General features: G+C 40.9%; 1 protein-coding gene across 1 annotated transcript in view; it reads right to left on the reverse strand.

Moving 5' to 3' along the window:
• TSPAN7 (tetraspanin 7) overlaps positions 1 to 13,757 on the reverse strand; it is a 91,102-nt gene extending 77,345 nt beyond the window's left edge. The window contains exon 1 of the mRNA XM_008153039.3: positions 13,618 to 13,757. Coding sequence (XP_008151261.1) covers positions 13,618 to 13,698 — 81 coding nt within the window. The 5' untranslated portion in view covers positions 13,699 to 13,757. The remainder of the gene's footprint in view (positions 1 to 13,617) is intronic.
• Between the last annotated feature and the right edge of the window lie 3,152 nt (positions 13,758 to 16,909).

Below are 16,909 nucleotides of genomic sequence, written 5' to 3' on the forward strand. Positions count from 1 at the left end.
GTTCATTAACTGTAACAAATGTACCATACTAATATAAGATGTTAACAATAGAAGAACTGATTGTATGGTGTAGGGGAACTCTATGCACTATTTCAACAGTTTTTCTGTAACTTTAAAAATGTTCTAAAATTAAAAGCTTAATGAAAAAGAATAAGGGAAGTAATCAATTCTTTGTCTGATTTTAAGGGACAGGTTTATATTTATTTATCCTAGATAGGAACACCCTTTGCCCAATGACAGAGCTAAACTCAGCAACCTAAACTTATATTTTTTGTTCCAATTCAAATCCTTCTGGAATCCCAGCTCTCTTTGGTTGCAAACTATAAAACTCAAAAAGTAAATCATCCTTAATTTCCAGGATAGAGAGTGTTCTGATTAATTTATATGCTTATCAAATATTGTCATAGACCCCCATGTGCAAGAAATTTTTAAAAAGCAACACTACACTATAAGGAATAATGTTGCTAAAACACATGTATCAAACTTTACAAAGCACTTGAATGTCTTTAACCTTCAACACTTTACAGAGGTGTGCAAACATAGATATTCTCAATTCTGGAGAGGAAACTGAGGCTCAGAGTAGCTATGTGACTTGTGTAAGGTCACCTGACAAATGTTTAAGAAAGACTTCACATAGAACTAATTTTAAATCTCCTGCAATAGAAAGCAAAAATTAAGAATATCAAGTGGGTGATATAGTTTAGAATATGAAACAAAAATTGGGAGAAAAATCTTCAAAAGCTTCATCAGAAATAGAAATTGAACACAAGTCAAGACAAAAATGTGAAAGCGATGTTTAGGAACAGTTATTTCCCAGCCTCATTATTAAGCTTTAGGTTCCTTTTCAACCCAAAGGGGTTGTGGGAAGTCCTGGTACAATCCATGGAAATCATAAACTCTTATTAGTGTTTGTGGAATAATAGAACAATGAACTGACTGAGGAATTCTATATATCACCATATGATGTTTGAAGTATGATAATTGAGGTGCACAAATCACCTCATTTCACTGAGAAGCAAGAATTGGTAATCTAAAACAAGAAGAATTGTCTCTATTCTCCTGGGGTGGAGGGGAGAGAAGATTGATTATTCAATAGGCATGATAAATAGTAACCACTAGAACCCACTTTTAAACCTATTTGATCAATGACAATTCACCTAAATCTAATTATCAATGACAACTCAACTTGCTTCAGGGAACATACTTCTGGAAGCCAATTACAATTTGTGTCCCATAAAATTCAATGTCAACCAATCAGCTGCAGATGCACTGCAGTGAATATGTTTCTCAAAGTCAATCAACAATGTTCTCACCCAAATAGTCATGGTTCTAAGGCAAAGGTCAACTTCTTATGCCTCCGTAATCAAAGTGATCCCCAAACACCACCACACTCTTCCCAAAGAGATAAGCAATCTGCTTCACTCATAAACTTTGGTAAGTAATGAATTCAGCTTTTGTGTTTTACATATTAGAGAATAGTCTCATCTTTTGACAGAGGGCAAACAAAGATACTTAACTTCTCAGTGCAAAGATGAACAAAAATAGATTCCCGCTAACAGATGGAAATTACCCCAAACTCCAAGAGTGCAATTGGAGAACCTTGCCAAAGACAGACTCAGTGAGTGAGAAAAAATACTATATTGGCTACATCTTGTTTGTGGAAGCTCCTCAAACTATGTTTATTGTACCACAGATCAATAAACAGGAAAGAATTCACATGATACCAATTTTTTAAAATAACAAACTGTATCATGGACCATAGAGTCACCTTCCAGGAATCAGAATCACCTTGGGAATAGTTTTTTAAATAACATGCTAAGGGCCCTCTCCAGATAAATTGAAACTTCACAAGAAGTTTCTATCTGTGTTTTAAAAATCCCTTTAGCTTGGCCATTGTGGCTCAGTGGTTGAGCATCCTCCCATGAACCAAGAGGTTATGGTTTGATTCCTAATCAGGGCACATGCACAGGTTGCAGGCTCCATCCCAGTGTGTGGTGTGCAGGAGGCAGCCGATCAATGATTCTCTCATCATTGATGTTTCTGTCTCTCTGTCCGTCTCCTTTTTTTCATCTGAAATCGATAAAAATATATTTTTTAAAAATCCCTTTAGTGTTTCTGATGAGCATTCTTCTATTTAGGAACAAATCGCAAGGTCATGTAAGAGTAACAGGGCCATTTTGGTTTACTAAGAAACTGGAAAGCTAGTCCAGACTTTTGTGCAAAGCAGATAAAACCAACAGGCCAATGCTAGATACTCCCTAGCTATCTCCATATCCAGAAGATTCCAGATGAAGCAGGCCTGCTATTATATACTGAGTTCTCTCTGCATTAATGGTTTTCAATCTTACTTGCAAAACCAAATCACCTGGGAGATTATTTTAAACTAGTGGCCTGGTGCATGAAATTCATGCACATTAAAAGGGGATTAGAGGAAATATTTTAATATTGCTATTTGCCCTTTCTCTATAATAGAAGTGTCAGAGATGAAAGAAAATTAGTAAAATGTATATGAAAATCTTTCTCCTGTCAGAGTCTGGGGTGTGCCGCGGAACCCAGAGTCAATTCCCTGCCACCAGCGGCGCCTTAAAATCATGTGAGACCCAGACCCAGCCAACCCCACCCCCATTGGGCTAGATCCAGACCTGGCCAGCCCCACTCCCACCAAGCCCCGCTGGGGGGTGGGGGGCTGCAGCCTCAGGTTCCCCGTCAAGCCAGCGCCAGGTGGGGGCGCAGCCTCAGGTACCACCAGTGCACCCTCAGGTCCCCCAGCTTAGTGCTGAGGCGGAGGGCATGGCCTGAGGTCCCCCAGCCCAGCACCAGGCCAGGGGGCGTGGCCTGAGGTCCCCCAGCCTGGGCCGGGGCAGGGAGCATGCCTTGAGGGGGCGCGGTCTGATATCCCCTGTCAAGCACCACTGGGCGGGGGGGCGCAGCCTCAGGTCCCCCATCAAGCCCCGCTGGGTCGGGGGGCACAGCCTCAGGTCCCTGCTGATTGTTCATTAAGACTCGTTATGGGAACTCAGCCTCAGCTGTGGGTGCAGCCATCTTGTGTTACAGAAACCCCTCCTTCGCTGTGGGTGCCACCATCTTTGTGATGGTGTGATGGTCAATTCACGTATTCCCTTTATTAGATAGGATATACCAATATTGGTACCCCATTCAAGACCATCTGTTAGGGTGGGTCTAAGCAAATATGTTAGGACTCCTTAGGCAATCCTTTTGAGTAAACAGGATTCACTGATGTAGATGGCTCAACTAGTACCTGTCCCTGCCCCACCCCATCTTCTAATATAAGACACCTGCAATTTCTCCTAAAACAGATCATGAAAAAGCCCACCATACATTACAAAAAGCTCTAAGGAAAATATTCCACAGTAGAAGTGATCTTTAATTCTATCACCAAACTATGTAACATGCTTACATGTTCAACTGATAAAATAACCTAAGGGGAAAACAAAACAAAGAAAAACTCTCTATCTTTTCCCCCTCCATCCTTTCTTTTTCTTTTATGAATATTGGGGCTCTATATAAAAGAGGGCAAAATTGTTCAGCCAAGAATGAAAAGTATTCTGTCATGGCAAGGGAGATAACAGCCCCCTCAAAAAATTAAAAGCAGTAATCCAATGATCTGCTTGCCCTGAGGAGATAACCCAAATTGGAAGCAGCTATAATGGGACCAAAGAAGAAAAGACATAAGAATATATAATTTTTTTAATTTTTAAAATTGTATTTTTCAATTACATTTTACATTCAATATTATTTTGTATTAGTTTCAGGTGTACAAAATAGTGATTAGACAATCATATACTTTACAAAGTTGTACCCCTAATATTTCAAGTTACCCACCTGGCACCATAAACAATTATTACAATACTTGAGGCCCAGTGTGTTCCTCAGCCCAGCCTGCACCCTCTCCAATCTGGGACCCCTCGAGGGATGTCCAGTGGGATCAGGCCTAAATGGGCAGTCGGACATCCCTCTCACAATCCAGGACTGCTGGCTCCCAACCGCTCACCTGCCTGCCTTCCTGATTGCTCCTAACTGCCCTCGCCTGCCAGCCTGGTCACCCCTAACTGCCCTCCCCTTCAGGCCTGGTTCCCCCTAACTGTCCTCCCCTGAAGGCCTGGTTCCCCCTAACTGTCCTCCCCTGAAGGCTTGGTCACCCCCAACTTCCCTCCCCTGCAGACCTGGTTCCCCCTAACTGCCCTCCCCTTCAGGCCTGGTTCCCCCTAACTGCCCTCCCCTTCAGGCCCGGTTCCCCCTAACTGTCCTCCCCTGAAGGCTTGGTCACCCCCAACTGCCCTCCCCTGCAGACCTGGTCTCCCCCAACTGTTCTCCCTTGCTGGCCTGGTCACCCCTAACTGCCCTCCCCTGCAGGCCTGATCACCCCCAACTGCCCTCCCTTTCAGGCCTGGTCCCTCCCCTGCTGGCCATCTTGTGGTGGCCATCTTGTGTCCACATGGGGGCAGCCATCTTTGACCATATGGGGGTGGCCATCTTGTGTGTTGGAGTGATGGTCAATTTGCATATTATTCTTTTATTAGATAGGATTATTGACTATATTTTCTATGCTGTATTTTTACATCCCCATGACTACTAGTATTTTGTGACTAACAATTTGTGATGGATTAAGAAATACAAATTAGTAGTCATAAGACTATATTTTTAAATTTTTTATTGTTGACAGCGTTACAGATGTCCCCCATTTTACTCTCTTTGCCCCCCTCCACCTAGGCCTTCCCCACACTATTGTCTGTGTCCATGGGCTATGCATACAAGTTCTTTGGTTAATCTTGTCCAAGAACATATTTTTAAAGTGTGTTTCAAATTGATTTAGCAGTGCATTAGTCACCTATGTCAAGGGTTTAAAATGTTTAAACAAAGTAATACAGTCACAGATTACTTTTAATTCCCAGCACCTTCTGAGGTGCTTACTTAAAACAGTATATATTGCTGAACAGTCAATGAATTATAAATAATGTAGCTCAAGGGAAGGTCAAATCAAGAAGTCTAGCTATAATTAAAAATGAAGAAAGTATTTTATTCTATTTGGACAAAAATTGAGCTAGTTTCTAAGCAACAACTAAGTGGAAAAGACTTAATGTTCCCTAAATGCTATTAAAAGTAGTGCACATATCCTAACTGTAAATTGCATATTGGAAGTAAAGGTGATTAAATAAGAAAAGACTGTTCAGATTATAATGTACAAGTCCTATAATAAACATGAAGGGCCATGATTGTAATAACAGAAAAACAGCCCAGGAATAACCTATTTAACATTAAGTGCCCCATTCACCACCATACTTTGAACTCTGCTACTTCCACATTAAATTAATCTAGCAAGGTCTGAATTAGATCAGAAGACAAATTAGAAGAGCAGAAAAAAGCAGCAGTAACCTTCAGAGCTTCATCCCCATTTGCCACACCCCATTCCCTGATGACCAGATGACCTTAAAGAGGATATGCCTTCGTAAGCCTGTTGCTGGCTAGAACACTCTCCTTGACATCAAAAGCTTTTTAAAAATTGAAAAGTAGATAACAATATCTACTAGAATAGCCCAACCACTGCCATTTTAGATGTTCTACTCAATCACTCACAATCAGCATGTATTTAATTAGGACCATGCCATGTAGAAATACAGATATAAAGGGCTCCCAGTTAAAGATGATGGACTGAAAACATCTATTTACTTCGGCCAGCTCCCAAAACTCCACTGAAATGACACTAAAATTTTTTAACCCACAATAAGAAAGAGAATGAAACAGGAGACAACCACAATAACATTTTGGAAGCTGAGAAAAAGCCAAATATTATGGCAGCTATGAAAAAAATCCAAGAATTAAATATTTGCACACAAGTATTCCCAAAAGGCAGCTCCATGCACATCTAGAACTAGGGACGAAAGGGGGCTAAAATAAGGAGGATCTGGTAAAAAGCTTTTTGAAAAGCAATTAGATTCCCTCCAACTTCCTGTCTCTGGCCTATTTCACATTCCAGAACAGATTCAGACATTTATTTTCTAGGGAGGGTGAAACAGACCTGGAGAACAGAAGTGCAGTGGACATGGATTCTCTACTAGAAATACCAGATTAAACAAAGGTTTATACTACATGTGAAGACACCCATATCCCTAACCTTCTTCATCCAGAGAGAAGATTGGAAAATTTTTCTGTACCAAATCTGATTGGACCATGGGAAAAGACTTAAAGATATTGACCTTGGTTCCAAAACTCAATTGCCAAATCACCCAACTTATAATCAATAAACTCCAATTTCATGCTACAAGCTTTCGATCAGCTTTTTAGTGTTCTACTCTTAAACATGTACAGAACAGAGAACAAATGGACACCAGAAATTTGAGGCAAGTCTGTAATATGCCAGAAAATAGACAAGTTTGGAAGAAACTATGCAGGAAAAAAAAAAACTTTATATCATTAACATTTTCAGATGGATTTTAAAAAGATATTACACTTATGAATCAAGAACAAGATGATAGGTAAAGGAACATTCAGACCTTAAAAAGAGCTCATAGAAATCAACATATAAAGTAAATGAAAAATGCCAATTGTGACAATTAGAGGATCTGTCTAAAAATTCCAACATTAAAAGAGAGAAAACAGAGAAATAAAATTTTAAAAATTTCCCCAAACAGAAGGGCCTGAGTTTCCTGATTGAAAGATTGCACAGGAAAGAGATGAAAATATAGACACAACAAGGCATATTATTGTGAAATTTCAGAGCACTAAGAACAAGAGTTTCCAAAAGCTTTTAGAGAATAAAATTTTAATTTTTAGAAAAGTCATAAATATTTGATTTCTCAATAGTAAGAACAGGAGCAAAAAGACTGAGGGTTTAGGCAGAGGGAGACGGCAACATTCTGAGGGTAAATGATTTACAAACTAGAATTCTATACTTAGCCAAACTATCAAATGAAGTGCAAGAAAAAAAATATATTTTCACACCTGCCAGGTCTCAAAAATTTAACCTCCCGTGCACTCTTTTCCAGAAAGTTTTGCCCTCCAAAATGAAGGAACTAAGAAACAAAAATTGAGGATCCAACATAAAAGGAGACAGCATTCCCCAGGATGATAGTAAAGAGAGATTATAATGATGTCAGCTATTTCAAAACTAAAGGGAAAATAAGCTGTGCAAGCAATTATAATATACACTACATGGCTCAGCTGTGAACAGGCTTACCTAGTCGCATTAATGTGATCACTGTAGGATGTTACAGTAAAGGTGTTACTGTAGGAAAAAGGGGGTATGAGAGCTAAATCTTCATGTTCCATTGTGGGAAGACAATATATAATACCTAACACTGGAAAATCGAGAAGTAGTAGAATAAGTACATTACTTATAAATGAAGGTAAAATGTTAAATGCGGCAGCTAACCTTCTATTAAAATAACTGGCATATAAAAGACATTCAATGAATATTTATTGAGGTGCACTGACATGCAAAATAAACTTCAGTATGTGCCCAAATTCAACCACTGTAAAATGTTAAGGACTGCTTTTTAATATTCCCCCCCTCTATTTAACCCAATTACCCAAACTTTCTTGATGACAAAAAAAAAAAATTAACAATCATTTTTTAAAAATATTCCCCCAAAAAGATTAGTGATATTTCCCGAATAAAAAAAACAATCACTTATATTTCACCAAAAGAGAATTTGATAGCACTATTGATAGCTAATTACCTCATTGCATAGTCAAAAAGGAAATACAATCCAATATACACTGGAATGAAGCAAATAATATTTCTTTTCACGATATTATTTAGCGATTTAGATATGAGAAATTTAAATCTTAGCTTAAGACACAGATGAGTGTTAAAATATACTAAAAACTTAGAAATCCAAACAGAATTTACTCTTTAAACAGCATATTTATAAAGTTTTCCTACTTGTTGTTGAAAAACATGTATTTGTCATGGAGGGATGTTTTGTTTTGTATTAGGACAAGATTGACACCTTTTTTAATTCAAGCCTAACAAATTAAATTTCAATTAAAATTTTAGATATTGAACATGTATGGCAAATTAGTTGACCATTAACATATAATAATTGAACTATCATTAAGATAAGCAAATATTTATCAAGTCCTGTACCCTAAGTTTCCATACATCAATGTCAGGAACACATTTAAATCATCACAATAAGACTGGAAATAATATTGTTTTTAAAAGCCTCTCAAGTGAGGTGAGTAGAAATAAATGAGCACAAGAGTAGTTAATACAATTTCACTTATTCATTTATTCATTCGGTAAATACTTCCTAAGTAAACCTCCTAGGTGAAAGGCACTGTTTGCTAATCCTTAAAGTACAGGGTAACTTACTCCTAGGTGTGTTTTTTCCTCCTCTTCTATAAACCTGAAAACAAAACATAAATCGAGGAAAATCAAGGATCCATTTATATAGAATTCAGGGGATGTTATTGAACTCTAAGACAAATCATCCTAATCATCTAAACACTATTATATAAAGAAGTACCAACCTTTTATCTTCAAATAAAGAATTATGGTACAGCATAAAGAATGTTTTTCTTCTTAATTGCAACTGTGTTGAGTATACTCTGGTATGGTGGCTCTAAACACCAGTAAATAGAGTTTTGCATAACACTATTTTTCTTCATAGGATTTACTTCATGTAAAGTGCAGTAGTGCAGAGGTTGCAGACATTGTTTATATTTTGAGCCAGATAATTATTTGTTGTGAAGGGCTGTCCTGTGCATTGGAGAATATTTAGCAACACATGTGGCCACTACCTACTAGGTGCCAATAGCACCCCACCCCCAGCTGTGACCAAACATGTCTCCAGAACACCTCAAAGATAGTTATTGTAGACAGCTGAGAATGCAAAGTAAAATAAAGATTTCTCTTTCATAATTGTAGACTCCTGCTTTAGCATATGCTCAGGTACATCAACCTCTTAATGCTACTGGTCTACCACGATTTTAAACTCAAATGTCTTCTAGTCTTAAATTTAAACTGTGGTAAGAAAAGAGAAGTAGTCCTACTAAAATGATTCATCAAGAACAAAAAGGAAATAATCCTGCCAATATTCCCTCCATCTTCCACTTAAAAGAACACCAAGGTCATTTTTTTGTTAACTACTTTAATATAACCCCAGAAGTCCTGACAAATATTTGAGTATTTATTATATGCCAGACATAGTGCTAGGTGCTAGAAAAAGATACATTTATCAACTGCATTTACTGAACTGATAAATCACTCTTATATACAGTATTTTCTTCATTATCTTTGATTTAGCAAAGGATTCCTAAATATGACACAAAAAGCACAAACAGCAAAAACAAACAAACAAAAAAAAACACACCAAGTAAATTGGATTTTATCAAAATTTAAAGAAACTTTTGTACATCACAGGACACCATCAAGAAAATGATGAGATAACTCAAGGATAGGAGAAAATATTTGCAAATGATATATCTGATAAGAAACTTGAATCAAGAATATATAAAGGACATTTACAACTCAATAAAAATGATCAACCCAAATTTAAAAATGGGCAAAGAATATGAATAGACATTTTTCAAGGAAGATATTCAAATAATGCATAAGTACATAAAAAGATACTGAACATCTTTACTCATCAGGGAAATTCAAATGAAAACCACAACGAGATACCTACTAGGGTGGCTAGAATCAAAAAGTTGGTTAATAACAAATGTTGGCAAAGTTGTGGAGACATCAAATCCCTCATATGCTGGTTGAAGGAATGTAAAATGGTGCAGACAGTTTGGAAAACAGTCTGATGGTTCTTCAAATGATTAAACATCGAGTTACCATATGATCCAGCAATTCCCAGCAAAGATAATTAAAAACATATGTTCATACAAAAATTTGTTTGTGAATGTTTATGGCACCATTATTCATTATAGCCAAAAGATAGAAACATCTCAAATATCCATCAATGGAAAGTGCATTAACAAAATGTTATACAATCATGCAATGGAGTATTATCTGGCCATTAAAAAAATGGACATCAATGAACCTTAAAAACATTATTCTAAACTAGAGGCCCGGTGCACGAAATTCGTGCACAGGGGTGGGGGGTGTCCCTCAGCCGAGCCTGCACCCTCTCCAATCTGGGACCCCTTGAAGGATGTCCGACCACCCGTTTAGGCCTGATGCCATTGGGGCAGTCAGACATCCCTCTCACAATCCAGGACTGCTGGCTCCCAACAGCCCTCCTCTGCAGGCCTGGTCCCCCCCAACTGCCCTCCCCTGCAGGCCTGGTTCCCCCCAACTGCCCTCCCCTGCTGGCCTGGTTCCCCCCTCCCCCCAACTGCCCTCCCCTGCAGGCCTGGTACCCCCCAACTGCCCTCCCCTGCAGGCCTGGTACCCCCCAACTGCCCTCCCCTGCAGGCCTGGTCCCCCCTAACTGCCCTCCTCTGCTGTCCCCATCACCCTAACCGCCCTCCCTGCTGGCCTGATCACCCAAAACTTCCCTCCCCTGCAGGCCTGGGTCCCCCCCAACTGCCCTCCCTTGCTGGCCTGGTCCCCCCCAACTGCCCTCCTCTGCTGGCCTGGTCCCCCCTCCCCCCAACTGCCCTCCCTTGCTGGCCTGGTCCCCCCCAACTGCCCTCCTCTGCTGGCTCAATCACCCCTAACTGCCCTCTCCTGCAGGCCCTGGTCCCCCGCAACTGCCCTCTCCTGCAGGCCTGGTCCCCCCCAATTGCCCTCTACTGTTGACCTGGTCTCCCCCAACTGCCCTCCTCTGCTGGCCCCGTCAGCCCTAACTGCCCTCCTTGTTGGCCTGATCGCCCAAAACTGCCCTCCCTTGCTGGCCTGGTCCCCACCAACTGCCCTCCTCTGCTGGCCTGGTCACCCCTAACTGCCCACAACTGCCCTCCCCTGCAGGCCATCTTGTGGTGGCCATCTTGTGTCCACATGGGGGCAGCCATCTTTGACCACATGGGAGCTGCCATCTTGTGTCTTGGTGTGATGGTCAATTTGCATATTACTCTTTTATTAGATAGGATGAAAGAAGTCACTCACAAAAGACCACATATTAAATAATTTCATTTATTTGAAATGAGCAGAAAAGGAAAATCTATATACAAAGAGAGTAAATTAGTGATTGCTTAGGGCAAGGAGGTGTGAGAATTGGGGGGAATTGGGAGATGATAGCTCAAGGGTATAGGGTTTCTTTTTCAGATAATGTAACTTCTAAAATTCAGTGGGGTGCACACGTATGTGAATGTACTAACAACCGCTGAATTGTACACTTTAAAAGGGTGAATTATATCTTTATAGAGCTGTTAAAAATAGCGTTTAAGGTACAATGGAAAACACAGCATTTGAACCACAGTTTATTAATGAAAATGTCTTATTTAAAATACCCTTGCATCTGGAGAGATCTCATTCTTTTGGCTGTGAAATAGGAAATGATTACTGAATGGTATTTAAACTATGGAAAATGTTCCAGATAAACATTTCATTTAAGACTATAAAAATACTGACAGTAGGAAAAAATTAAAATGCAAGCATCAAGGAAATTCAGAGGGCATAAAAATCCATGCTTAAGACATATTAGGGGCATTAAGATTCACAGGAGGGGTTTAGGAGGAGGGGAAGGTAAGTAAGAAGAGTTAAAGAGCTCACATGAAAATCCTCAGTATAGAAGACTCCTTCCTTTACCAGCCTGCAGTGATGCTTAAGGAATAACACTCCTTTGTATTTACTGTAAACCTTATTTTTCAGGAAGCTAAAAATAATCACCCAAAAGATTTACTCCAGTAACAAATAGGAAGTCAAGTAAATACTAAAGGGCAAACACAAAGAGATTTAAGGAAAGAAAAAAGGTAAACCAGTTCCCAGGAATAGCTTTTAGGAAGGTTCATCAAGTGGCATGCATTATTGCCTTTTCCAGGCAGGACATAAGATGATCTCTGCATAGCTCACAATTCCACTACTAAACATTTTCAATCTGTGTCGTTTTCAGTACAAATAAAGTGCGTTTCAGTTTGCCTTGTGCAATACGCCAGTTAATCTATTCTATCTCATTGAGGAGCTCTTGATATGCCTGGTCCCTAGGGTCCACAGTTTTCCTGACCCAAAGAATCACCAATGCCAGTGACAAGGGGATGTGTGTGTGGGGGGGAACATTAGGGATTTTTTTTAATCCTTATTAAATTTCAGCTCCTTCCTTGGTCATTACAAACAGCCTGGTTCACCATCAAGCAGAGTCTGGTACCTCATAGAGCAGGGTGCCCAGTTTTAAACCAAAATTAGAGCTATTTGGGACGGGGGCAGCGTGCGGGGGGGGGGGGGGGGAGGGGCGGGGGGGGGGGCTGTGGCAAGGAGAAAAACAACCAAAGGCAGGACTGGCTTTTTCTACAGAGCCTCGGGTTTCAAAATGACTGCCTTGGAAGCTGAAATGACCCAGATTATTGAAGAAGGGGTGGGGGTTGGCGGGGAATGATGGACATTCATTCTCCAGCAGAATGGCTATGGTTTGGTGTGGGAATGGAGAATTTCAGGGAGGGGGGGCTATACATGAAAACAGAAATAACAGGAAATGTTCTTTAGGTACCACCCACCCCTCCATTCAAGTGAATCACTGCAGTGTCAGCCCAGCATTGATTGCAGGAATTGTCAAATAGGATGAGGTAAGGCACAACCTTGAGCCCCCACCACCTCCTCCCCTCGCCCGTGCCCCGCTCCCCGCCCCCCAGCGCTCAGCAGCACGCACCTCAAGATGAGGTGCACCACACAACCCCTGAGACCTCGGCTGAGGGGCTGACGTCACCCTTCTGCATTGAGCTTCAAGGACCCATAGCAGCACTATTAAGATCCTGTCACCAAGTGGCGGAGATCCTCCCCCAGGGCTCTGCGGAGGAGCTCATGCAATGATAGAAAGACCGGATGAAAAGTATGAGTGAAGGGGAGTGGGGAAAGGGTCGTAAGACCCATTTCCTGTGTTCACCAAGAAAGCTCAAAGATGCCTGCTGGTTTATGTAAGAGCCTCTCCCCTCCATGCGTCTTCCCTCAACGGTGGCCGCATTGATGGCGGCGCCTGATCCCCTACCCGCTCCATCAGTGCGCTTGGGGGCCTCTGGTTACCCTTGTCCTGCCAGAGAAATACAGAGCTCCTGGCGCTTCCCTCTTGCAATCCCGCGGGTTCGGGAGTAACCAGGAATCTGGGATCAAACCCTGCGCTCCCACGCCCGCTCCCAGCTGGCCACAGGTTAGCTCTAATTGGCACCGCGAACAAGCTGGTAAGGGAGGTTAGGGAGGGGTGTCCAGAGAGGAAAATAGACTAATAAACCCGCAACTTTCCCCAGAAGCTGACCCTATCCAGAGAGCTTAAAAAATAAATCAATGCATTGAAAAAAAAAATTGGAAAGGTCGACAACCTGCCGTTACCACCACCAAGCAGCCCCTTGCAGCCTACACCCGGCAGGGTCCAGGGTCCAGGGTCCGAGCAGCCCCAATGGACCCCGCCATCCTGCAGCCCTGGCCCAGCACCCTGCTGGGGGTCCAGATTTGATTTTGGATTTGGGTTTTTTCCTCCCCCTTCCTTTCCCGGAGCATCACTGCACGTACTAACCCACTGCAGCCAGCTTACAGAGCCGGCATGGTCGGTCACTCACCCAAAAGACGAAGGAGTAGATGATAAGGAGGGTTTTGAGACAGGTTATCACAGGTTTGGTCTCCATTCTCCTCGATGCCATACTACAGAGCTCCGGTGGCGGCGGTGGCGGCAGCAGCGGCAGGCTGCGGCGGGCGCTTGGGAGGGGGGAGGAGGCGGGGCAGGGCGGGGCGGAGCGGGGGCGCGTGCCACCAGAGTCCTCGTGCACGCGCACGCGCGCGCGCAGGCGAGGCTGTGAGCGAGGCTATAAGCGAGCTTGAGCGCGCACTCCACGGGGCACCCAATGAAGGAACGGACCTGGTAGTGACTGCGCATGTTGAGAAGGCTGCCTGCCAGGGCCAGGCCGTGCAGCTCAGACCCCCAGCCAAGCAGCCACACCAGACAGCTGGGAGTGAGAGCCTGGAGGTTTGGTCGTCTGTCAAGGCTACTAGTAAGTCTTACAGGCCGCTGTGGCACATTTACTTTGCACGTCGTAGGATTTTACATATGCCGGCTTTCTGCACCTGGCTACAAGACGATTCTTGGTATCCCCGAAAAGCAATTCTGTTTCTGCATTTGGACGCCCCACCAGGCCCTTCTCAGTTGGAAGTGGCCCAGTAGTCATGTCCTTGGAACAAGCAGGCCTTGTTTGTGCCAGGAACAGACTGTGACAGGTGGTTGGAGATACAGCTGGAGGAATAATCAGGAATCCAGGAGCTCAGACAGACACCCCAAATCCTCGCGACCATTTTTTTTTTATTTCCTCACATTTTAAAATGATGAAACTGAATGACAAAAAGTTTTCTATGAAGGTACCATTATTCCCGCACGTTAAATATTTAACAGATTTAAAAAAAATGTTTAAAGTGCCCAAGAATCATTTTCGCCATCATAACAAGTACAGACCAGGAAAGAGAGCTGTATCAAGGTAAAAAAAAAATAATAATGCTCAAAAACAATTAGGAAGTTTCTCAAAAAACTAAACACAGAGTTAGCATATCAGCCAGCAATTCCACTCCTAGATATATACCCAAGAGAAATGAAAACGTCTTCACACAAAAGCTTGTATGTGAATGTTCATAGCAGTACCATTTATCATAGCCAAAAAACAGTAAAAACCCCAATGTCCATCAATTCTGAATGAATAAACATAATGTAGTGCATACATACAATGGAAAATTATTTGGCCACAAAAAGGAATGAAGTACTGATACAACATGTACAAACCTTGAAAATATGATAGGTGAAAGCAGCTAGACACAACAGAACACATAGTAAGTGATCCATTTATAGGCAACCTACACAATAGATCCACAGAGACAGAAATAGATTAGTGGTGGCAGTGTGGCACCAGGAATAAGGAGTGACTGTTAATGAATAGGGGCTTTCTTTGTGGAGTGACAAAAGTGTTCTGGAATTAGTGGTGATGGTTGCACATATGTGTGAATATACTAAAAACCACTGAATTGTACATATTAAAAGGATGGCTTTTATGGCATATGAATTATATAAAAATAATAACATACATTGCAGCCAGATTTCCTGTGGCTCCTTTGTTGAGAAACACACAGTACAGATTCTGTGGGAGATTGAGCTTGATTCCTGAGCAGCTCTGCAGCCAAAGTAGCAACACTATCACAAGCTAACTCAATCATGGGTGATGTTAAGGATATTTCTTGTGAAAGGATAAAAACAGTCCATAAAGCTTGAGGAAAGCCTGCCAAGGTCAGTTGTTGCAGGAGTAATTATTGCCTCCAATGAGTTGTACATGGTCCCAGGTCAGTGAGGTCATTGTATAAACAGGACACAAATATGAGGAAGAGGAGAACCTGCATAAGGAAATGATCAACCATTACAAAAGATTATGTGGGTTTAGAGGGGTGTAGAGAGGAATATGAGTACTGGTTAAAAAAGATTAGGAAAGGATTGTCAAAGTTTCTGTTGTAAAGGAAGACCCTGCATAATGATTCCCAATTCTGGTTGCTCATTTGCTTCATCTGGAGAGCCTTAAAAAACAAACAAAAAACTATGACTGCCTGTATCCAATCTCAGGTAGCCTGAGTCATTTGGTGTGGGGTACAGGCTCAGCAGTTTCTAAAGTTCTTCAGCTGGTCCTAATAGGAATCAAGTTGAGGGAAACTCCCAATTGCAATGGGCTTAAACTCAATGTCAGAAAGGAGTGTCTCCTCCCCCTTTACAGTTTTCAGACAGCAGTAGGAAAAGGACACTGAAGACTAAAAGCTCATTGGGTACCCTTAGCTTCAAAAAGTCTTGCCCATACTAACCTAATTTTAGTTTAGCCTTCAACATAATTTGTTCCCTCGATAATAGAAGAAATATAAATACAGTAAGTTTAAATGATTGAAATGGTGCTTGAAGTTTATTGGCTTATATGTAATTTTTACACAGATTAATTATATTGAGGGATAAGATACTCAGCAAATTGCAAATTCTTTTTTACAGAAGTGTGAATAACAGTCATAGTAATTTTTTTTATAAATTGCATACTTAACACACTTGCTATATATGGTCATTTTTCTCTGGTAGAAGTTGCTATAAGCCTTGCAATTCCAATGTGGTTATCCTCTGCTAGTTTAAGCAATGCATGTATTATTATGCATTGGATAGTAGTTTTAGTTTTTGTTTTTGTTTTAAGTTTTGTCAGATGATTCTGTTTTTCTTAAGTATGTGTTTCCCTACTTTAAAAATAATTACTGACAAATATGCATTTCCTATATGTTTGTTTATACTTGGATTATAAAAAACTTTGTTTTATTTTTTTAACTTGCTACATTGTTTTGATATCTTTTTGTTAGATTATGTTTAGAAACTTTTCATAAGTCTTAATTATGAAAGTGTTTACGTGATTATGCCAATCCAAAGTGCATCAGAACTGTCATTCCCTTCTATTATCTTCTCAGGAGTAATACAAATCAGGTATTTCATCATCATTTGGTAATATACAAACTCCAGTGAACTCCCAAGGACACTCACAACATGTATATTCCCATGCTGTATGTAAGGATGTGGGTATGTGTGAAGGGGTGAGTGTAGACACTTACTCTGTGTTTGTGTGTATCTCTACGTAATCAGATATATACCACATTGAAATATTCAATGTATATCTCTAGGTGTATAGATATATGTTTGTGTGTATCTCTTTCCTTTTGTTTACAACTGTTCAAAAAAACCTCAAAGTAGCTCTCTTCAATAGAAGAGATGTAGATTCCAAGCAACCCATCTTTTTTTCAGTGTGTTCTGTACATAATTATCAGAGAGTATCAGTATCAGACATATATAAGGCATAAATATAT

Source organism: Eptesicus fuscus, chromosome 1, assembly GCF_027574615.1.
Source record: "Eptesicus fuscus isolate TK198812 chromosome 1, DD_ASM_mEF_20220401, whole genome shotgun sequence".
NCBI classification, from domain to species: domain Eukaryota; kingdom Metazoa; phylum Chordata; class Mammalia; order Chiroptera; family Vespertilionidae; genus Eptesicus; species Eptesicus fuscus.